Here is a 25564-nt window from a genome sequence, read left to right on the forward strand (position 1 = left end):
AGAAGCTTCAGTAATAGTCTAGAAGCTTCAGTAATAGTCTAGAAGCTTCAACAATAGTCTAGAAGCTTCAGTTAAAGTCTAGAAGGTTCAGTTATAGTCTAGAAGCTTCAGTTATAGTCTAAAAGCTTCAGTTATAGTCTAGAAGCTTCAGTAATAGTCTAGAAGTTTCAGTAATAGTCTAGAAGCTTCAGTTATAGTCTAGAAGCTTCAGTTATAATCTAGGAGCTTCAGTTGTAGTCTAGAAGCTTCAGTTGTAGTCTAGAAGCTTCAGTTATAGTCTATAAGCTTCAGTTATAGTCTAGAAGCTTCAGTTATAGTCTAGACACTTCAGTTATAGTCTAGAAGCTTCAGTAATAGTCTAGACGCTTCAGTAATAGTCTAGAAGCTTCAGTAATAGTCTAGACACTTCATTAATAGTCTAGAAGCTTCAGTTATAGTCTAGAAGCTTCAGTTATAATCTAGAAGCTTCAGTTATAGTCTAGAAGCTTCAGTTGTAGTCTAGAAGCTTCAGTTGTAGTCTAGAAGCTTCAGTTATAGTCTAGAAGCTTCAGTTATAGTCTAGAAGCTTCAGTTATAGTCTAGAAGCTCCAGTTATAGTCTAGAAGCTTCAGTTATAGTCTAGAAGCTTCAGTAATAGTCTAGACGCTTCAGTAATAGTCTAGAAGCTTCAGTAATAGTCTAGACACTTCATTAATAGTCTAGAAGCTTCAGTTATAGTCTAGAAGCATCAGTAATAGTCTAGAAGCTTCAGTTATAGTCTAGAAGCTTCAGTTATAGTCTAGAAGCTTCAGTAATAGTCTAGAAGCTTCAGTTATGGTCTAAAAGCTTCAGTTATAGTCTAGAAGCTTCAGTAATAGTCTAGAAGCTTCAGTTATGGTCTAAAAGCTTCAGTTATAGTCTAGAAGCTTCAGTAATAGTCTAGAAGCTTCAGTAATAGTCTAGAAGCTTCAGTTATGGTCTAAAAGCTTCAGTTATAGTCTAGAAGCTTCAGTAATAGTCTAGACGCTTCAGTAATAGTCTAGAAGCTTCAGTTATAGTCTAGACGCTTCGGTAATAGTCTAGGTGTTTCAGTATGTAGGACTATCCCAGATTGGTGACATAGGGTGAGTGGTGCGTTCTGAGGGCCTAGGAGTATCTGTGGTATGTGTGTGTGAATATAGACTGTATTTACGTTTGTCTGAGTGTAGATTCTGTATTTACGATCCAGCAGTGTTATATTATATATTTAAAGCAGCAGTACCTTGGCACGCCGTCCACATAAATACGTCTCGGCCCCAGTAAAACGTTTTTAATTTTCCCATGATTGTCTGAGCTCCTTGTTCACAGCCGCAGCCCGCACACACACACACACACACAAACACACACAAACGAACACACACAGGTCCAGGCCCCGCCCCTGACTAAGCCTCCTATCAGCGGTCTGCAGCAAACAGCACAGACAGGGAAAGCAGTCATAAATCAGCTGGAGAAGAGCGTCTGCTGGCGGGTTGTAAATCATGGTGAGACAGAACCTCACACGACCCAGGCCGCTGGAGCCCTGTAGCAGGGGGCCTGTTGATGGAGGACTGGGAGTGGAGGTCTGGAGGAAGCAAGGTGAGGTATAGCATCTCTTGCTATCGATAGATAGATGGGCTTTTCCACTCAAGGTAAAACACTCAGACAAGGGGTTTTAACTTTGTCCATTACATACAGGTCAGCCATGTTCTTTTTTTTTTGCAGTCTTTCCTGAGGATTTGTCTGCAGTGAGAGAGAACCGGTCACCAGAGTTTGACACACACACACACACACACACACACACACACACACACACACACACACACACACACACACACACACACACACACACACACACACACACACACACACACACACACACACACACACACACTGTTATACTCCCTCAATTCAATCATGGAAGGAAACCAAAGCAGCTTAAGGCCTAGATTCAATCAGATCGAGTGTTAACTGGCTATAGCCGACACTCGCTGTGTAAAGAGAGAAAACACTAACGCAGGGGTTCCCAAATGTTTTCACTCAGGCCCCCCTTCCAGCAATGCTATACATTTTGCAATGGCTAATGTGTATTCATGTAATATTTGAGTGACTAACAAAATCTAAGGGCAACAAACAAAGTTGGGGCTGGCATGGGCTGACATGGGTTATAAATATCTCTCTAAGGTATGCGATAACTGACATGCCAAGAGGAACTGATGAGGCATGACCCAATTTGGAAATTGAACCTTGTACTTTATACTATTACAACTTTCAAGAGTAAGTTGAAAGCCGGATTGATTTTATTTTTTATTTTTTTTGAGGGGGGGGGCACTGCCTTGCAGCTTGGGAACCACCACTCTAACCTACTAAAGACACAGGGCAATAAGTAACAGGGAATATAAGAAATAGCATTACCCTCTAATAGCTCTGATTTTCTCACCGGATCTGAAATTAATTAATGGAAAAGCCAATGAATGGATTACTGTTGTTTCAGCGGACCTTAATAAATCATATATGCATTTATTCACTCTCCGTTTAGAAAAGAAAACACCTTTATTATGCTCCTCCAAGAAATCATGCTCCTTCCAATTACTATGCTCCTTCCAATTACTATGCTCCTTCCAAGAAATCATGCTCCTTCCAACTACTATGCTCCTCCAAGAAATCATGCTCCTTCCAATTACTATGCTCCTCCAAGAAATCATGCTCCTTCCAACTACTATGCTCCTTCCAAGAAATCATTCTCCTTCCAATTACTATGCTCCTTCCAATTACTATGCTCCTTCCAAGAAATCATGCTCCTTCCAATTACTATGCTCCTTCCAATTACTATGCTCCTTCCAATTACTATGCTCCTTCCAACTACTATGCTCCTTCCAAGAAATCATGCTCCTTCCAATTACTATGCTCCTCCAAGAAATCATGATCCTTCCAACTACTATGCTCCTTCCAAGAAATCATTCTCCTTCCAATTACTATGCTCCTTCCAATTACTATGCTCCTTCCAATTACTATTTATAAAAATGTATTTGTTGTCTGACCATGAACAATATCTGCTGGGGAGGAGAAGAAGAGAAGATGGAGGAGAAGAGGAGATGGAAGAGAAGAAGATATGGAGGGTTGTGATTGAGTCAAAGCAGTTCCAGAATGTTCTGGAACACAAAAGGAGGTGATTCGAACACCTGCCATTGCGTGATTGGGGGAAGAAAAGGGCTCAGGAACCCCCCGTTCTCTCTATAGGCATCCTTATCAGTGCCTGCAGGGCGGCCCCATGAACCTGAACCCCGGTGGCTAGCCATGCTGCTAACCTCGGATAGATTAGCACTCTATTTTGCAACCACACAGGGATAATAACACACACTGAGTCAGAGAGATGACTGAGTCAACAACAAAGTCAGAACGTTTCAAAGTAAGTCCAAGAAGCCTTTGGAAAATCATAAAAAGGATCTATTGACTAGGACGGATGAAGGAAAGACACTAAGGTTCAAGACTAAACTTACAGTTATGGACATACTACACTAACGGGCACAAGTTTTAGACCTACTCATTCAAGGGTTTTTCTTTATTTTGTTGTGTTCTACATTGTCAAATAATAGTGAAGACAACAACATTGATTTGTTAAACACTTTTTTGGTTACTACATGATTCCATGTGTCATTTCATAGTTTTGATGTCTTCACTATTATTTGACAATGTAGAACACAACAAAATAAAGAAAAACCCTTGAATGAGTAGGTCTAAAACTTGTGCCCGTTAGTGTAGTATGTCCATAACTGTAAGTTTAGTCTTGAACCTTAGTGTCTTTCCTTCATCCGTCCTAGTCAATAGATCCTTTTTATGATTTTCCAAAGGCTTCTTGGACTTACTTTGAAACGTTCTGACTTTGTTGTTGACTCAGTCATCTCTCTGACTCAGTGTGTGTTATTATCCCTGTGTGGTTGGAAAAGCAGAATGCTAATCTATCCGAGGTTAGCAGCATGGCTAGCCACCGGGGTTCAGGTTCATGGGGCCGCCCTGCAGGCACTGATAAGAATGCCTATATTTTGCCCGATAGCATAGGTAGACCCTCAGGAACAGTAAAGGAAACTGAAATCAGATGGGCTTTTTTTATATGTTTTTTTTTAAGGGGTGGATCAGCTTAATATTGCGGAAAGAATGTTGCTTCCATCAATGTAATTGTCTGCATCATTGAAATCAGATCTTACCTTCATTGCAGAAACAGCCCTTGTATTCCGTTTTGGAACAGTCACACAAGGGTTCCCCATCTACCACGGAGCAGCTCCCACCATTCTCACACGGGTTCTCCGTACAGCGCCGGTCCGACTCCAGACGGACCCTGAGGCTGCTGAGGAGAACCGGTTCCGTGGTCCCATACTTCAGATCCATGATAGTTCCTCTGAAGGGCGGGGCGTCGCACGCTGTGGGCAGCGTGAGCACCGAGGTGCGGATATCCAGCGGAACGCCGCCCAGGAACAGGTCACTGATTATCTTCATGTGCTGGCGGCTACCTCCGGTGGGCCGCACCTCGTCCGCCTTGACCTGGCCGTCCAGCCCCAAAACCGTCCGCAGACCATAGCGGCTCAGTGTGGCAAAGTGCCAGCTGCTATCATTAACTCTCTTGTCGGACACCACGGCGATATCGGCGCAGTCGATGCTGAAGCGCAGCTGCAACTTGCCCTCCACCACCATCAGCTGCAGGAAGTCGCAGTGACCTCCGTCGTCGAAGTACAGTAGCAGCGCCGTGGACACGTCCGTCTTGAACTGGAAGCTGAGGTCGCTGCGCGTGCTGGCATCCCAGCGGAGGTAGCGGGCCCACTGGCCGGGGGCCCCGGTGAACTCCAGGCTCAGACACACACCCAGGAGCACCAAGAGCATCAGCTGTAGTCTAGCAGCCAAGCCCAGAACATCCATGGTCAACAAGGAGGAGGAGAATGAGGAAGAGGAAGAAGAGTAGGAGGAAGAGGAAGGGGAGGAGGAGGATGAGGTGGAAGGAAGGAGGAGGAAGAGGAAGAGGAGGAGGAAGAAGATGAGGTAGAAGGAAGGAGGAGGAAGAGGAAGAGGAGGAGGAAGGAGGAGGAGGACGATGAAGAGAAAGAGGAGTTTATATTCCTGAATGCTTGGATAGCATTGAATTAGGTATGGTTTAAAAGTTTTAGAGTTAATATCCAATTCTGGAGGGACTATCCAAAGTCGTACACAAGTACACTCAGAGATGTTTATCGCTGCTAGTACAACAGGGGTCTTTTCACAATGAGTAGTTAGGATAACAGTTATAATTTCAGCTGTCTTTCCTCCTGAAGAAGGGAGGAGAGAAGAGAAAAAACTGTTCCTCCTTCCGCTGGGTCAAAGTTCAACTGTTTTTAATCAGTTACAGTCCAAAGAGGTTGCTATGGGGAATCATGGCGTGAGGTCCGATTGGACTGACTCTACTTTTTGTCAGGTTGACCAGGACATCCTTCTTCATGTTGCCTGCTGGGATGTGTAGTTCACAGGGGAGCCTCTGGATCTCCTCAGTTCCATCACTGTCAGACACAGGGAAGCACAAGAATTACACTCAGGGAAAACACACACACACACAAACACACAGTATTGATTTTCACACCATCCCATAATCTGTACACTTTTCAAAACACAGACTGATATTTTCAGACAGGCCTTCTTTTTTCCAGCTACTACTTCAGACCCATCCAGACCCCTAAAAATGTTTACAATTATTTAAAAAAATGTAATCTTAATTCAGTATGAAAAAATAATGAAAATGTATGTACTCACTACTATAAGTCGCTCTGTATAATAGCGTCTGCTAAATGACTAAAATGTAAATGTACATTTTGTAAACGTTTTGTCCACACTGCTAAGACGAGCTAATTGTCAAACACAGACAAATACCCGTAGCCTACTATTGAAGCATAATAACTAAAAGAAAGATCTGTGTGTATAATTCATTGTATCTGATGTTAGAGATACTATTGCCGTTCACCAAACCTCATTAAAAGTGTCTGTTTTTCCCCCCAGTAAAGGTTGTTCAGCGCTATCGGTCATCTGCTAGGTAAATTAGCACCATTATTCTGCTGCCAGTTTATGAATATCAATCGGGCCAGGATAGAAAGACGCCCCTTATCTGATGGCCAGGGAAATGAACGGGGCTTTCTGCTGACTGCACAATACAGTGGGAGAAGAGACATTAGAATACTAGAGACCTAAATATGCAGGGCCAGAAACCAGAGACACCCTAATAGAACAGCAGCATAGCTGGACATGTTTTAATGGGTGGGCCTGCTACACATTTAGCAATGGGGCAAAAAGAAACACGTGCATCTCATGTTATGCTACACATTTAGCCATGAGGCAAAAAGAAACACGTGCATCTCATGTTATGCTACACATTTAGCCATGAGGCAAAAAGAAACACGTGCATCTCATGTTGTGCTACACATTTAGCAATGGGGCAAGAAGAAACACGTGCATCTCATGTTGTGCTACTCATTTAGCAATGGGGCAAAAAGAAACACGTGCATCTCATGTTGTGCTACTCATTTAGCAATGGGGCAAAAAGAAACACGTGCATCTCATGTTGTGCTACTCATTTAGCAATGAGGCAAAAAGAAACACGTGCATCTCATGTTATGCTACACATTTAGCAATGAGGCAAAAAGAAACACGTGCATCTCATGTTATGCTACACATTTAGCAATGAGGCAAAAAGAAACACGTGCATCTCATGTTGTGCTACTCATTTAGCCATGAGGCAAAAAGAAACATGTGCATCTCATGTTATCCTACACATTTAGCCATGAGGCAAAAAGAAACACGTGCATCTCATGTTGTGCTACTCATTTAGCAATGAGGCTGAGAGACGTTTTTACATTTTTAAGTTAATATACAGAGCCATCAGAAAGTATTCATTCTCCTTGACTTATTCCACATGTTGTTGTGTTACAGTCTGAATTGTTTTCTCATCCATCTACACACAATACGCCATATTGAAAAAAATGAAAACATGTTTGTAGAAATGTTTGCAAATTTGAGTCAGAAAATGATGTTCATATAACCGGTAAAATATACAAAACCTTGCAGAGAGCCTATCCAACTGACAAGCTCTTGTAAAAAACTATGAACAATTGGAACCCAGACACAAAGAACTGATGTTGCCACAAAATGCAGGGAATGTTGAAACATAACTAACAGTTAAAATGTAAGCTTAATCCAGTATAAACCAATGTATAGAATGTATTAGACAAGAGACAAAATTCACACATTCTACCGCACAATGGCAGAGTCATGTCTTATTAAGTGTTAAACTAACAATGACTCCATAACCCTTCTGGGAATGTTATGAGGTAAAAAGTAATGGGCGGAGTTAGAAAGTTGTCTGTCAGAAGTATTACAATGTGAATGTACTTTAAATCCGTCTGCATATTTCAAGACATGGCATAAGGAAGTCCAGTGAGATTTCCGATGGGTTGCACGATGGTTTTCTCGTTAATCGTCTTGAAGAAATGTCTACTGAACTGGAAATCAACCAATCCTCCATCGATAACACAATGTAAAAGGTCAAATGCAACAGTAAATGTTGAAAGTGTTTGGGCGACAGAGAGACAAAAACAAAATGATGCAGTCTGAGGCCATGTGGAGTGCTGGAGGCCATGTGGAGTGCTGGAGGCCATGTGGAGTGCCGGAGGCCATGTGGAGTGCCGGAGGCCATGTGGAGTGCCGGAGGCCATGTGGAGTGCCGGAGGCCATGTGGAGTGCCGGAGGCCATGTGGAGTGCTGGAGGCCATGTGGAGTGCTGGAGGCTATGTGGAGTGCTGGAGGCCATGTGGAGTGCTGGAGGCCATGTGGAGTGCTGCAGGTGTGAGCAGGTGGGTCTGTTTGTGTGCATCTGTATTTTGTCATTTGTATGTCTATGTTCTTTATTGGAAAAAAAACAAAAACATAAATAACCCATTTTGCAAATGTATGTAAAATGAAATACAAAAATACCACATTTACATAAGCATTCACACCCATGAGTCAAATCAACTTTGGCAGCGATTGCAGCTGTGAGTCTTTCTGGGTAAGAAGTGTTCACCCTTGCATTGTGCAATATTTGAACATTATTTATAATTATTAGACAGACATTTTAAAATCGTACCATAGACTTTCATGTTTAAGTCAAAACTGTAACTAGGCCACTCAGGAACATTCAATGTAATCTTTTTAAGCAACTTCAGTGTATATATGGCCTTGTGGTTGGGGTTTTTGCCCTGCTGAAAGGTGAATTTGTCTCCCAGTTTCAGTATTTTGCCTGTATCTCCATTCCTTTTATTTTCATCCTGGAAACCTTCACAGTCCTTGCCAGTGACAAGCATACCCATCACATGATGCAGCCACCATTATGCTTGAAAATATGAACAGTGGCACTCATTGATGTGCTGTGTTGTGTTTGCCCCAAACATAACACTTTGTAAGGACATCAACTGAGTTAGGAAGGATGTCTGTTTATGTGTTGTGACTGTGTGTATTGATAAACCATCCAAAGTATAATTCATATCTTTACCATGCTCAAAGGGATATTCGGTGTGTGGTTTATTTATTTTTTACCTATCCACCAATAGGTGCACTTCTTTGCGAGGCATTGAAAAACCTCCCTGGTCTTTGTGGTGGAATCTGTGTCTGAAATTCACTGCTCGACTGAGGGACCTTACAGATGTGTGTGGTACAGAGATGAGGTAGTCCTTCAAAAAGCATGTTAATTAAACACTATTATTGCACACAGAGTGAGTCCATGCAACGTATTATGTGATTTGTTAAAGCAACTGTTTACTCCTGAACTTATTTAGGCTTGCCATAACGAAGGGGTTGCTTTTCATTTCTAATTCATGTGTAAAAAAAAAAAAAGAAGTCTAAAAACATAATTCCACTTTGACATTATGGGGTATTGTGTGTAGGCCAGCGACACAACATCTCAATGTAATCCATTTAAATGTAGGCTGTAACACAACAACATGTGGAAAAAGTTACTGGGGTGTGAAGTCTTTCTGAAGGCGCTGTAGTTTACATCTCCTTCCTTCTATGACCGATCTGTTCTGATCATCACTGCTGGGGGTGTGAAGTCTTTCTGAAGGCGCTGTAGTTTACATCTCCTTCCTTCTATGACCGATCTGTTCTGATCACCACTGCTGGGGGTGTGAAGTCTTTCTGAAGGCGCTGTAGTTTACATCTCCTTCCTTCTATGACCGATCTGTTCTGATCATCACTGCTGGGGGTGTGAAGTCTTTCTGAAGGCGCTGTAGTTTACATCTCCTTCCTTCTATGACCGATCTGTTCTGATCACCACTGCTGGGGGTGTGAAGTCTTTCTGAAGGCGCTGTAGTTTACATCTCCTTCCTTCTATGACCGATCTGTTCTGATCATCACTGCTGGGGGTGTGAAGTCTTTCTGAAGGCGCTGTAGTTTACATCTCCTTCCTTCTATGACCGATCTGTTCTGATCATCACTGCTGGGGGTTTGAAGTCTTTCTGAAGGCGCTGTAGTTTACATCTCCTTCCTTCTATGACCGATCTGTTCTGATCACCACTGCTGGGGGTGTGAAGTCTTTCTGAAGGCGCTGTAGTTTACATCTCCTTCCTTCTATGACCGATCTGTTCTGATCACCACTGCTGGGGGTGTGAAGTCTTTCTGAAGGCGCTGTAGTTTACATCTCCTTCCTTCTATGACCGATCTGTTCTGATCACCACTGCTGGGGGTGTGAAGTCTTTCTGAAGGCGCTGTAGTTTACATCTCCTTCCTTCTATGACCGATCTGTTCTGATCACCACTGCTGGGGTGTGAAGTCTTTCTGAAGGCGCTGTAGTTTACATCTCCTTCCTTCTATGACCGATCTGTTCTGATCACCACTGCTGGGGGTGTGAAGTCTTTCTGAAGGCGCTGTAGTTTACATATCCTTCCTTCTATGACCGATCTGTTCTGATCACCACTGCTGGGGGTGTGAAGTCTTTCTGAAGGCGCTGTAGTTTACATCTCCTTCCTTCTATGACCGATCTGTTCTGATCATCACTGCTGTGAACTCTATGGGAACATGTGCCGGGTGAAGGCCATGGTTTCATGCACATGGTTTCACGCCTTTCGTTTGCTTTCTATCACTTCAAGGGTGTTTTCAAAGTTGCTTGTACACGGTATTTATGCTAACGATGTTTTCAGTAAAGTGTTCACTGTTTTTATGTAAACTGTGTAACAGCCTAGTAGACCGACAGCCTTTAAAATGAAGGAGCATTGTTGAATGAAAATGTAATGCAAGGTAAGTCCTTTAGGATGTCCATGCCTCTCATTCATGCCATGAGAGCTGACACACATGACCCTCTATTCTGATACATAGGTTAGGTTCTAGATATGATATATTTTATTTTACTTTTCCAAAATGCAGAGATCGAGAGACCAACAAAAGAGAAAAAGAAAGGGGTAGATGAAGCGAGAGAAGATTTGCTATGAAAGAGAGAGAGATGTTTGATTTGATGGAGTGAGATATTTGCTTTGGCAATGTAAACATGTGTTTTCCATGAGAATAAAGCCATTGAATGTCATTGAATTGAAAGAGAGAAAGAGGAAGAGAGTAGATTTTATTTATTTAAAAAATATTGTCCCAATAGTTACATCATCAAAAGCTAACTTTACTTCATTTTAACAGACCTAGAAAGATTAGAACCAAGCCCCCTCCTCACCCACTGTCCATAGAACCCCCATGATGCCCCACACCCCTACAAAGTCTCCCAGATGGTTCCCCAGCCCACCATATGCTCCAGTGTGAGCCGAGCTGGCACCAGCCCCAGCAGCACAGCTCCGTGGTCAGTACACCCCGTCCCCTGAATCTTATGTTTCCTGGTCTTCCACACTGCTATTTTTGCCTGCACCAACAGGTAGTTTACTAGGCAGTCCCTTCACCTATTGGCTACACTATACCTAGGCCTTCCAACATATAGGTCCAAGGTCAGCCCTAACTCTAGACCTGTACACTACCAACCCATGAGAGAGAACCACCCAGTTCCAAACTATCTCTTCTGCTCCTTAACCCAGATAGAAGGATCCTTAACCCAGATAGAAGGCTCCTTAACCCAGATAGAAGGATCCTTAACCCAGATAGAAGGCTCCTTAACCCTGATAGTAACCCAGATAGAAGGATCCTTAACCCAGATAGAAGGCTCCTTAACCCTGATAGAAGGCTCCTTAACCCAGATAGAGGGCTCCTTAACCCAGATAGAAGGATCCTTAACCCAGATAGAATGCTCCTTAACCCTGATAGAAGGATCCTTAACCCAGATAGTAACCCAGATAGAAGGATCCTTAACCCAGATAGAAGGCTCCTTAACCCAGATAGAAGGATCCTTAACCCAGATAGAAGGCTCCTTAACCCTGATAGAAGGATCCTTAACCCAGATAGTAACCCAGATAGAAGGATCCTTAACCCAGATAGTAACCCAGATAGAAGGATCTTTAACCCAGACAGTAACCCAGATAGAAGGATCCTTAACCCAGATAGAGGGATCCTTAACCCAGATAGAAGGCTCCTTAACTCAGATAGTAACCCAGATAGAAGGATCCTTAACCCAGATAAAAGGCTCCTTAACCTTGATAGAAGGATCCTTAACCCAGATAGAAGGCTGCTAACCCCAGATAGAAGGCTGCTAACCCCAGATAGAAGGATCCTTAACCCAGATAGAAGTCTCCTTAACCCAGATAGTAACCCAGATAGAAGGATCCTTAACCCAGATAGAAGGCTCCTTAACACAGATAGAAGGCTCCTTAACCCAGATAGAAGGCTCATTAACCCAGATAGTAACCCAAATAGAAGCCTCCTTAACCCAGATAGTAACCCAGATAGAAGGATCCTTAACCCAGACAGTAACCCAGATAGAAGGATCCTTAACCCAGATAGAGGGATCCTTAACCCAGATAGAAGGCTCCTTAACTCAGATAGTAACCCAGATAGAATGATCCTTAACCCAGATAGAAGGCTCCTTAACCTTGATAGAAGGATCCTTAACCCAGATAGAAGGCTGCTAACCCCAGATAGAAGGCTGCTAACCCCAGATAGAAGGATCCTTAACCCAGATAAAAGTCTCCTTAACCCAGATAGTAACCCAGATAGAAGGATCATTAACCCAGATAGAAGGCTCCTTAACCCAGATAGAAGCCTCCTTAACCCAGATAGAAGGATCCTTAACCCAGATAGAAGGCTCCTTAACACAGATAGTAACCCAGATAGAATAATCCTTAACCCAGATAGAAGGCTCCTTAACCCAGAAAGTAACCCAGATAGAAGGATCCTTAACCCAGATAGAAGGCTCCCTAACCCAGATAGTAACCCAGATAGAAGGCTTCTAAACCCAGATAGAAGGCTCCTTAACCCAGATTGAAGTGAGGGCGTACAGGACAGGATGTCAACGCTGCTCTCAGACATTCAAACAGTCAGAACATATCAAACACTCACACAGTCAGAAAAACCCTGCTGACATATCAAACACTCACACAGTCAGAAAAACCCTGCTGACATATCAGACACTCACACAGTCAGAACCCTGGTGACATATCAGACAATCACACAGTCAGTCCCTGCCGACATATCAGACACTCACACAGTCAGAACCCTGCTGACGTATCAGACACTCACACAGTCAGAACCCTGCTGACTTATCAGACACTCACACAGTCAGAACCCTGCTGACATATCAGACACTCACACAGTCAGAACCCTGCTGACGTATCAGACACTCACACAGTCAGAACCCTGCTGACTTATCAGACACTCACACAGTCAGAACCCTGCTGACATATCAGACACTCACACAGTCAGAACCCTGCTGACATATCAGACACTCACACAGTCAGAACCCTGCTGACATATCAGCTTGATGTGTGTCATCGCTGGGATACGCTGCTACAAGACACTGTAATAATGTAAGGACAAGCCCATTTTGGGCCATCAGCGTGTCTAAGGAGACGTAGTTGTCCTAGCTTTAAAATGATTCAGACCTTACATAAATATTGACAGAAGCGGGTGTCGTCTGAGTTTTAAATGTCAATCCTGTACCTTTCTCAGAGGAGATATCTACAGTAGAACTCACTCACCAGCAACACACACATAGAAAGCTTGGCTTCCACCCAGTAGGGTTGGACCACAGGACAAAGGCCCCAGCAGTCAAAATGGACCCACTGGACCAGAACACACTGAAGAGGGATATATAGGGTTAACTTATCATAAACTTCACCCTGGCACTATCCCACAAACTTTCTCTCTGTTGTGTGTGTATGCATGTGAGTGTGTGTGTGTGTCTCTGTGTGTGTGTGTGTGTGTGTGTGTGTGTGTGTGTGTGTGTGTGTGTGTGTGTGTGTGTGTGTGTGTGTGTGTGTGTGTGCGTGTGTCTGTGTGTGAGTGTGTGTGCGTGTTTGTGCGTGAGTGTGTGTGTGTGTGAGTGTGTGTGCGTGCGTGCGTGTTTGTGCGTTAGTGAGTGTGTGTGTCCCGAGAGGTGGATGATCAGGGTTTAAATGGACCATGGGAGTCTGCCGCTCCCCACAGGGAAGACAGACAAGGACAAAGGCAGTTGGACCATTAGAAAACAATAAGCAATATAGGGATGTGAGGGATGTGAGGGAGGAGAGGGAGGAGAGGAAGGAAAGGGAGGAGAGGAAGCTCTTTGCCACCTTCTCCTCCCTCCTGAATCCTCCTCCCCCCCTCCTCCCTCTCTGCAGATGACTTCGTCAACCATTTTGAAAAGAAGGTCGACGACATCCGATCCTCGTTTGCTAAGTCAAACGACACCGCTGGTTCTGCTCACACTGCCCTACCCTGTGCTCTGACCTCTTTCTCCCCTCTCTCTCCAGATGAAATCTCACGTCTTGTGACGGCCGGCCGCCCAACAACCTGCCCGCTTGACCCTATCCCCTCCTCTCTTCTCCAGACCATTTCCGGAGACCTTCTCCCTTACCTCACCTCGCTCATCAACTCATCCCTGACCGCTGGCTACGTCCCTTCCGTCTTCAAGAGAGCGAGAGTTGCACCCCTTCTGAAAAAACCTACACTCGATCCCTCCGATGTCAACAACTACAGACCAGTATCCCTTCTTTCTTTTCTCTCCAAAACCCTTGAACGTGCCGTCCTTGGCCAGCTCTCCCGCTATCTCTCTCAGAATGACCTTCTTGATCCAAATCAGTCAGGTTTCAAGACTAGTCATTCAACTGAGACTGCTCTTCTCTGTATCACGGAGGCGCTCCGCACTGCTAAAGCTAACTCTCTCTCCTCTGCTCTCATCCTTCTAGACCTATCGGCTGCCTTCGATACTGTGAACCATCAGATCCTCCTCTCCACCCTCTCCGAGTTGGGCATCTCCGGCGCGGCCCACGCTTGGATTGCGTCCTACCTGACAGGTCGCTCCTACGAGGTGGCGTGGCGAGAATCCGTCTCCTCACCACGTGCTCTCACCACTGGTGTCCCCCAGGGCTCTGTCCTCTCCTATTCTCGCTATACACCAAGTCACATGGCTCTGTCATAACCTCACATGGTCTCTCCTATCATTGCTATGCAGACGACACACAATTCATCTTCTCCTTTCCCCCTTCTGATGACCAGGTGGCGAATCGCATCTCTGCATGTCTGGCAGACATATCAGTGTGGATGACGGATCACCACCTCAAGCTGAACCTCGGCAAGACGGAGCTGCTCTTCCTCCCGGGGAAGGACTGCCCGTTCCATGATCTCGCCATCACGGTTGACAACTCCACTGTGTCCTCCTCCCAGAGCGCTAAGAACCTTGGCGTGATCCTGGACAACACCCTGTCGTTCTCAACTAACATCAAGGCGGTGGCCCGTTCCTGTAGGTTCATGCTCTACAACATCCGCAGAGTACGACCCTGCCTCACACAGGAAGCGGCGCAGGTCCTAATCCAGGCACTTGTCATCTCCCGTCTGGATTACTGCAACTCGCTGTTGGCTGGGCTCCCTGCCTGTGCCATTAAACCCCTACAACTCATCCAGAACGCCGCAGCCCGTCTGGTGTACAACCTTCCCAAGTTCTCTCACGTCAACCCGCTCCTCCGCTCTCTCCACTGGCTTCCAGTTGAAGCTCGCATCCGCTACAAGACCATGGTGCTTGCCTACGGAGCTGTGAGGGGAACGGCACCTCAGTACCTCCAGGCTCTGATCAGGCCCTACACCCAAACAAGGGCACTGCGTTCATCCACCTCTGGCCTGCTCGCCTCCCTACCACTGAGGAAGTACAGTTCCCGCTCAGCCCAGTCAAAACTGTTCGCTGCTCTGGCCCCCCAATGGTGATAGAGGGAAGAGAGGAAGGAGAGGGGAGGAGAGAGAGGAGAGAGAGGAGAGGGAGGAGAGAGATGAGAGAGGAGAGAGAGGGAATTGAGGAGAGAGAGGAGAGAGGAGAGGAAGGCGAGAGGAGAGGAAGGAGAGAGGAGAGAGAGGGGAGGAAGGCGAGAGGAGAGGAAGGAGAGAGGAGAGAGAGGAGAGGAAGGAGAGAGGAGAGGAGAGAGAATCTTAGAGAGTCATGTTAATAAGATTTGACTCTTCATTGGCCCTCACTGTCATGCAGACACAGCTCACTGACACAATACTGCAGGTGCTACCTTGATTACACACTCTAGACACTGCAACAAAATGTCCTCCATGGCAGTCAGCTGATATGATGGAGGAAGAGAAAGGTGGGATTTCTATCTCTCTCTCTCTCTCTCTCTTTATCTCTCTCTCTGTCAGTTTGCCTGTTTGCCTTTCTCTCAGACAGACAGAGAGAGAGACAGAGAGATAGCGATGTTCCACCTGACCCACTCATGCATCCTCTCCGACAGAGGACACGGTCACTCGGAGGACACGGTCACTTGGAGGACATGGTCACTTGGAGGACATGGTCACTAGGAGGACACGGTCTCTAGGAGGACACGGTCTCTCGGAGGACAGTCTCTAGGAGGACACGGTCTCTAGGAGGACACTGTCTCTAGGAGGACACGGTCTCTAGGAGGACACGGTCACTAGGAGGACACGGTCTCTAGGACAACACGGTCTCTAGGAGGACACGGTCTCTAGGACAACGCGGTCTCTAGGAGGACACGGTCTCTCGGAGGACAGTCTCTAGGAGGACACGGTCTCTAGGAGGACACGGTCTCTAGGAGGACACGGTCTCTAAGACGACACGGTCTCTAGGAGGACACGGTCTCTAGGAGGACACGGTCTCTAAGAGGACATGGTCTCTAGGAGGACAGTCTCTAGGAGGACACGGTCTCTAGGGGGACAGTCTCTAGGAGGACAGTCTCTAGGAGGACACGGCCTCTAGGAGGACACGGCCTCTAGGAGGACACGGGATATAGGAGTACACGGCCTATAGGAGGACATGGTCTCTATTAGGACAGTCTCTAGGATGACACGATCTCTATTAGGACATTCTCAAGGAGGACAGTCTCTAGGACACAGTTTCTAGTACGAAAGCAAGGTTCCCGTTAAATTGTTCTCACCTGTAAAATGTAGTTTCAGTTATGAGCAAAGGAAAAGAGGGAGGGAGAGAGAGAAACAGACACAGACAATCTTGTGTCCAACATCAGCCATTACACTGAGAAATAAGTGAAGCAACCTGCAATGTAGGGAAGAAGGAAAGGAACCAGGAATGGAGGGAAGAAGAGAGGGAACCAGGAATTGAGGGAAGAAGGGAAGGAACCAGGAATGGAGGGAAGAAGGGAAGGAACCAGGAATGGAGGGAAGAAGGAAAGGAAGCAGGAATGGAGGGAAGAGGGGAAGGAAACAGGAATGGAGGGAAGAAGGAAAGGAAACAGGAATGGAGGGAAGACGGGAAGGAACCAGGAATGGACGGAAGAAGGAAAGGAACCAGGAATGGAGGGAAGAAGGGAAGGAACCAGGAATGGAAGGAAGAAGGAAAGGAACCAGGAATGGAGGGAAGAAGGGAAGGAACCAGGAATGGAAGGAAGAAGGAAAGGAAACAGGAATGGAAGGAAGAAGGAAAGGAAACAGGAATGGAAGGAAGAAGGAAAGGAAACAGGAATGGAGGGAAGAAAATAAATGTAAATGTAGTTTTTCTGTAGTAATTTTTTATTTGTCTAGTATTTGAACAAAAACATACAAACCCAATAATACACATATTCACATTTGGCACACAGCCACACAGGCACACAGCCAAACAGGCACACAGCCACACAGGCACACAGCCAAACAGGCACACAGCCAAACAGGTACACAGGCACACAGGCACACAGGCACACAGCCAAACAGGCACACAGCCAAACAGGCACACAGCCAAACAGGCACACAGCCACACAGGCACACAGGCACACAGCCAAACAGGCACACAGCCAAACATGCACACAGGCACACAGCCAAACAGGCACACAGCCACACAGGCACACAGCCAAACAGGCACACAGCCACACAGGCACACAGCCAAACAGGCAAACAGCCAAACAGGCACACAGCCAAACAGGTACACAGGCACACAGGCACAGAGCCAAACAGGCACACAGCCAAACAGGCACACAACCAAACAGGCACACAGCCAAACAGGCACACAGCCAAACAGGCACACAGCCACACAGGCACACAGCCAAGCAGGCACACAGCCACACAGGCACACAGCCACACAGGCACACAGCCAAACAGGCACATAGCCAAACAGGCACACAGCCAAACAGGCACACTGCCACACAGGCACACAGGCACACAGGCACACAGGCACACAGCCAAACAGGCACACAGCCACACAGGCACACAGCCACACATGCACACAGCCAAACAGCCACACAGGCACACAGGCACACAGCCAAACAGCCACACAGGCACACAGCCAAAGAGCCAAACAGGCACACAGCCAAACAGGCACACAGCCACACAGGCACACAGCCAAACAGCCAAACAGGCACACAGCCAAACAGGCACACAGCCAAACAGCCAAACAGGCACACAGCCAAACAGCCACACAGGCACACAGGCACACAGCCAAACAGCCACACAGGCACACAGCCAAAGAGCCAAACAGGCACACAGCCAAACAGGCACACAGCCACACAGGCACACAGCCAAACAGGCACACAGCCAAACAGGCACACAGCCAAACAGCCAAACAGGCACACAGCCAAACAGCCAAACAGGCACACAACCAAACAGGCACACAGCCAAACAGGCACACAGCCAAACAGGCACACAGCCAAACAGGCACACAGCCACACAGGCACACAGCCAAGCAGGCACACAGCCACACAGGCACACAGCCACACAGGCACACAGCCAAACAGGCACATAGCCAAACAGGCACACAGCCAAACAGGCACACTGCCACACAGGCACACAGGCACACAGGCACACAGGCACACAGCCAAACAGGCACACAGCCACACAGGCACACAGCCACACAGGCACACAGCCAAACAGCCACACAGGCACACAGGCACACAGCCAAACAGCCACACAGGCACACAGCCAAAAAGCCAAACAGGCACACAGCCACACAGGCACACAGCCACACAGGCACACAGCCAAACAGCCAAACAGGCACACAGCCAAACAGGCACACAGCCAAACAGCCAAACAGGCACACAGCCAAACAGCCAAACAGGCACACAGCCAAACAGGCAAAATAAATCACTAATGCTAAAGCAGTGACTGGGTGTAAGCCACGCCCCCCACCATGTTGCTTACACCTGTTACAGTTAAGATCTAAAAGAGAACAATGATCTACAGACTGTATTTTCTACCAGCTCCAGATAGACAGACAGACAGACAGACAGACAGACAGACAGACAGACAGACAGACAGACAGACAGACAGACAGACAGAGAGACAGACAGAGACAGACAGACAGACAGACAGACAGACAGACAGACAGACAGACAGACAGACAGACAGACAGACAGACAGACAGACAGACAGACAGAGAGACAGAGAGACAGACAGACAGACAGACAGACAGACAGACAGACAGACAGACACTTACACACAAACGGACAGACTGCTACCATCACTATGTCGTCAACCAAGGCCTGTATCCCAGACAAGCCCTTTCTGACTTTACATCACTGCACTCCTACACACACACACACACACACACACACACACACACACACACACACACACACACACACACACACACACACACACAAAAGACACACACAAAGACACACACACACAAAGACACACACACACACACACACACACAGTTACCAGCAATAAGCCATATCTGCTACACAAACATACTGTTACAACTAATGCATGTCTACGTAAATACACAGTCATAAAAATAATGCTGCTAATATTTCTAATCATTTCATAACCCTGCTCTGGAATTATATCACACCGTAGCAACGTCTGGGGATAGACCCAGTATACTCCATAGCAACGTCTGGGGATAGACCCAGTATACTACGTAGCAACGTCTGGGGATAGACCCAGTATACTCCATAGCAACGTCTGGGGATAGACCCAGTATACTCCGTAGCAACATCTGGGGATAGACCCAGTATACTCCATAGCAACGTCTGGGGATAGACCCAGTATACTCCATAGCAACGTCTGGGGATAGACCCAGTATACTCCGTAGCAACATCTGGGGATAGACCCAGTATACTCCATAGCAACGTCTGGGGATAGACCCAGTATACTCCATAGCAACGTCTGGGGATAGACCCAGTATACTCCATAGCAACGTCTGGGGATAGACCCAGTATACTCCGTAGCAACATCTGGGGATAGACCCAGTATACTCCGTAGCAACGTCTGGGGATAGACCCAGTATACTCCGTAGCAACGTCTGGGGATAGACCCAGTATACACCCTACAAAACATTTAGAACACCTTCCTAATATTGAGTTGCACCCCACCTCTTTTTGCCATCAGAATAGGTTAAATTCCTTCAGGCCATGGACTCTACGAGGTGCTTAGGTTGACTCCAATGCTTCCCACAGTTGTGTCAAGTTGGCTGGATGTCCTTTGGGTTGTGGACAATTCCTGATACACACTGGAAACTGTTGAGCTTGAAAAACCCAGGAGCGTTGCAGTTCTTGACATACAAAAAAACCAGCGTGCCTGGCACCTACTACCATAACCCTGTTCAAAGGCACTTCAATATGTTGTCTCTGACCATTCACTCTCTGAATGGCACACATACACAATCCACGTCTCAATTGTCTAGAGGCTTTAAAATGATGTTTTAACCCTGTCTCCTCCCCTTCATCTACACTGATTGAAGTGGATTTTGATGTTTTGTACCCCCTAGTGTATAATACACATATCTTTCATTTCACAAAAGTAGAACTAAAAAATGTAATTATTATAAATGGATATTGTGTTATTATTATTATGTTTGTTTGATATGTAGGTGTATGTGTGTGTTTTATTACTGATGCTTTATATTTATTATAGGTTAATCTCTTTCACCCTGAATTTTGATTCTGTCGTTTGACACCCATGTGTAATCTGTCATTGTGGGTGTGTGTGCAGTTTTTACACACACACCCGCACACGCATCAATACGCACGCACGCACGCTCGCGTACACGCACACACAAACACATTCTCACCACACGGGCCTATAACGGGGTCAGTCAGAGTAAATTGCAGCACCTTTCTCAGAAACATACAATTACTGTGAGCTGTTGGACCTCGTTTGATTTAGAAAGGTATGACCGAATTGATAAAAACAGAGATCATTTAGCCCAATAATTTGTTGTTGTTGCTTTGATCTGCATTAAAAATGCGTGTGATTGTGACGTCCTCAACAAAAACAATATAATAGGCTAACAGTTTTTTTTGTATCTGCCGAAAGTATTTTATAATCATCCCACAAGAAAAAGAACATCAAAACAATTGTTTTTTTTTATCCATATAGAAATTACAGATTTTTTTTTTTAAAGAGCATCCTCAGAAATATTGCGAGCAGTATTATGTGAGAAATATTGTGTTCCCTCTCCCCGCCCATACGGATTAACGTTACATTGAGAACCCTTTGGCCGTGTTCGGTTGATTTGTCAGAGGACTTAATCGTTTGCCAACTAGAGCCCAGAAAGCAGGACAGCCAAATTGTACCTCGCACCAACCCCAGCCGTGCGCCCTGCAGCCACTACCGCTAACTCCCACCACCACAGATAACCAGGGCAGAGAATCAGTATGGTTTACACGACCGCAAAAACCACTCAGACATTTCATTGACATTTTCGACTCGAATAGGGTCTATTTATTTTCTTGAAATTATTGAATAACAAAACGTTTTCGTTGTATATTTGGCTATAATATATATATTTTTTTGCAGGCATTTAGGCCTAATATTAGTGGAATAATATCCATGAAAAACATTACAGTTTCAAACAAAATATGATGTATTTTGTGAGAGAAAAAAAAAACAGCTGAATGAAATATATATCTGTTTTTCAAATTATGAATCATGATTTGAAAATGTACCAAATAAATTATATACATAGCTAGAATCTGTATTTCAAAGGATTATTCTAATGGAGAGCATAGCTGCTAGCTTTTAGGCCTTGCCGTGTGAGAGAGAGACGTTTCATAGGGGTCACGTCCATTTCTAAGTCATATGTCTGTACGTTGAAAAAACCTGATTAGGAGTTTCCCTGCATTCTGATGTATTCACTAAGCCTATTAACACTGTAAATCCGACACATTGAATGTGTGGCACAATGATAAACTACACACGTCGCCCCTTTTGCTGTCAAATTGCAGTGTTTTATTTTACCATGTCTGGTGAAGGTGCTGAGAAAACCTTTATTGGAAAAAAAACGTTAGGTTTAAAATGTGACAATTTTAACCAAAATGTTTTGATATCTTACATTATTATTATTATTATTACAGACATTTATCGAAACCTTTTTACACATTGGGCCACATATCTTCCTATTTATGATTTAAAACACGAAACGATGTAAAAATAACAATAATAATAATAAGTAAATGCACGACGTAACATAAAACATGCAGAGAGTAGACCCATGGGTATTATATGACTAGTGATAATTCGTTTAGTCTTTTAAAAAATATATATATATAAAAACTGTTAGACATTGATTATATCAAAATCCACCTGACAAAAAAAACACCAGCATGCTCATAAATGTCATACGAAACGTACTGTAGCTCACCAGCTCACCAGCACTCCAAAAACACCCTCCCTCAATGCTCTGCAGAGCTCACCAGCACTCCAAAAACACCTTCCCTCAATGCTCTGCAGAGCTCACCAGCTGATTTTGGAATTCATACCGAACGAATTCAACCACGCCAAAAAATCATTTTCCTGCGTTATTTTTACACTCCAACTACAGACTCACGTGACAATAAATATTTTACTCTAACGTATTTATATAATTGTTTCAGGTTGTATGTCATGTTTTATCATATCTAATAGCTACAAATGAACAACTATGTCTGTAAAAAAAAATGCCGATATGGAGACAACGCGTTCTTCTCGTAGATATTTTCTAAATTAGTCTATTTCGTTAAAATGTGCATGAAAGGAATAAGATTTTAGATGGAAAAGTGTGAATAGCAAATGTCTGGTCTCCAACAAGGTGTCTGCAGCGAAGGGCTATCATTGGAACGTAGAAGGTCATGTCCCCATACCAAATGTTAAAGCAGCATTTCATGTCTGTTTTAGCTTACACTATCAAACCAGAATATATATTCCTAAACTTAGTTTCATGGATATATGTGTTGTTATGCCAACAAAACCGGTTATGCGTAGAATGGCTGCGTTTACTCTGAACCGTCATTGAAATTTTACATTACCCGGTGCACGCTGACAGTCGTAAAACACTGACACCCGTAAAATACTGACACCCGTAAAATACTGACACCCGTAAAACACTGACACCCGTAAAACACTCACACCCGTAAGACAATTTTTCAACACTACTTTGAAGGTGAGAACGAGAGTTGTAGAAAGTAAACGTTAATTTAGCGTCGCTTATACCCTTTATAATGCCCTAACGCTCTGTTTTTGATAAAGATACATTTTTCAGATTATTAATATTGCATATGGGACCGGAAAGTGCCAGTGGCCACGAGCTGAGCGATGTGATCATAAGTCGATCCGTCCTGGTGGCTTGTCCATGCTTGTCACACTGGACTTCTTGAACGCGGAATGGGGAGCAAGCCGATATGACCGGAATTCCCCACTTCATACCCATAAGCCACCATGCAGCACCTTATTCGCTTTAGCGTCGATGTCATTCATAGTCTTGTGTTTCCGGTCGATTGATAATATAGCCTATTGCAGTACCCACTTTTGAATCGGTAGATTTGACAACATGCCGACTTTCTCAACGTCCAACTTTCAGTAGACTGTCCACAGCCGAAACTACAAGCATGTTGAAAATGTTAACCACACATCCCCATTCCAACCCATATATTAGTCTATTCGTTCCTAACGAACGATTAGAACTATTTGGAATGCTTCGTTAGTAATGACAAGAGCCCTTTGGCATTCGAATAGAGAGCACCACTGACCTTAGTTATGAGATAATATCCAAAGCATAACAATCCGACAATAAACTCCGACGTTTAAATCCGGGTTCGGTAAAATGCAGAGTAGACTGAACAAAAACCAGGCCGATGAGAACGAGACTTCAGACACTGTAATAGCCGTTAAACTGGGGCTATACCTGGATGTTCGTTCCTCCGTTCCTCTCCTGTCGGTCTCCGCCACAGTGCATCACAAGAGCGGCGCGCTAGCTCGGTGAGACTGGCTGCCGGTCACGGGATGTTCACACACAGCCCGCCCTCTCCTGGTCTCTCCTCTCCTCAGCACCATTTAAAGCCGTAGACTGGGAGACAGCAGTGAAGGCATTACTTCTCACTCACTGAACATGCTGTGGCATGTGTGTGTTTGTGTTTGGTAGAGACTGGTTTAGGCTACTTCATGTAACACAATGGGTTAGAACGTCGGTAGGTAATATATGCACACGTGTGTGTTGCACAGTGTTTCAGTATACCCTCCAAGACGGGATAGACATGCCACTTCCCAAACATCAGTGGAATGTGGAAAAGTTGCTAATAACTCACATCATACTGAAAATGAAAATGTGGTTTACAAACTGGGCTGTGTGAGCTTATCTCCATTAATATATACTGAGTGAACAAAACATGAAGAACTTTTTCCATGACACAGACTGACCAGTTGAATCCATGACACAGACTGACCAGGTGAATCCATGACACAGACTGACCAGGTGAATCCATGACACAGACTGACCAGGTGAATCCATGACACAGACTGACCAGGTGAATCCATGACACAGACTGACCAGGTGAATCCATGACACAGACTGACCAGGTGAATCCATGACACAGACTGACCAGGTGAATCCATGACACAGACTGACCAGGTCAATCCATGACACAGACTGACCAGGTGAATCCAGGTGAAAGATATGAATGATCCTTTATCGATGTCATTTATTGAATCCACTTCAATCAGTGTAGATGAAGGGACGAAGACAGGTTTAAAGAAGGATGTTTGAGCATTGAGACAATTGAGACATGTATTGTGTATGTGTGCCATTCAGAGGGTGAATGGGCAAGACAAACTATTTAATTGCCTTTGAACAGGGTTATGGTAGAAGGTGCCAGGCGCACCATGTTTTTGTGTCAAAAACTTCAACGCTGCTGGGTTTTCCCTCTCAACAGTTTCCTGTGTGTATCAGGAATGTCCCACCACTGAAAGGACATCCAGAGTCAAAATGGGTCAGTATCCCTGTGGAACGCTTTCAACACCTTGTAGAGCCATGACCTGACGAATTGAGGCTGTTCTGAGGGGAAACGGGTTGGGCAGGTGCAGCTCAATATCAAGAAGGGGTTCCTAATGTTTGGAGTCAAAGTGGGTCAGTATCCTTGTGGAACGCTTTCAACACCTTGTAGAGTCCATGACCTGACGAATTGAGGCTGTTCTGAAGGGAAACGGGTTGGGCAGGTGCAGCTCAATATCAGGAAGGGGTTCCTAATGTTTGGCGTACTCACTGTATTTGTGTCCAAAAATGTAGCTCAGTTGTAGCTCAACTTTATTTTTTGAAGTGTCTGCTAAATGACATGTATTATAATAAACATATAAAAGAGATAAATATATGTTTTCTAGACTTTCAAACTGTCTGACATCCTCCACATTTTCAGAGAGAGACTCTCGGATGAGAATGCCGGCGTCTGACTCTATCATATTCCAGAACCGTTGGTGGGTCTCAATAGTGTTTTTATTTAAGTGGGATCTAAAGGCAGGATACGTGAAAGCAATAACGGCAGCCTCCCGTGGAACGTATTATTATTTGACTCACCTGTCCTTTGCTCTTTGTCCCATCTGTTTTGAGCCCTACATTTGAGATTCTTCAAAGCCAGCCACCCTTTGCCTTGATGACAGATTTGCACACTCTAGGCATTCTCTCAACCAGCGTCACCTGGAATGCTTTTCCAACAGTCTTGAAGGAGTTCCCACATATGCTGAGCACTTGTTGGCTGCTTTTCCTTCACTCTGGTGTCAAACTCATCCCAAACCATCTCAATTTGGTTGAGGTCGGGCGATTGTGGAGGCCATGTCATCT

The 25564-nt window shown here is 45.0% G+C and overlaps 1 protein-coding gene across 1 annotated transcript in view; it reads right to left on the reverse strand.

The window, feature by feature from the left end:
• The window catches only part of LOC115118574 (neurexin-3a-like), an 824201-nt gene extending 818692 nt beyond the window's left edge, over positions 1–5509 (reverse strand). Inside the window, exon 1 of the mRNA XM_065025866.1 lies at positions 4200–5509. Within this exon, the coding sequence (XP_064881938.1) occupies positions 4200–4905 (706 nt within the window). The 5' untranslated portion in view covers positions 4906–5509. The remainder of the gene's footprint in view (positions 1–4199) is intronic.
• Positions 5510–25564: the final 20055 nt, after the last annotated feature.

This window comes from Oncorhynchus nerka, linkage group LG12 (genome assembly GCF_034236695.1).
Source record: "Oncorhynchus nerka isolate Pitt River linkage group LG12, Oner_Uvic_2.0, whole genome shotgun sequence".
In the NCBI taxonomy this organism is placed as follows: domain Eukaryota; kingdom Metazoa; phylum Chordata; class Actinopteri; order Salmoniformes; family Salmonidae; genus Oncorhynchus; species Oncorhynchus nerka.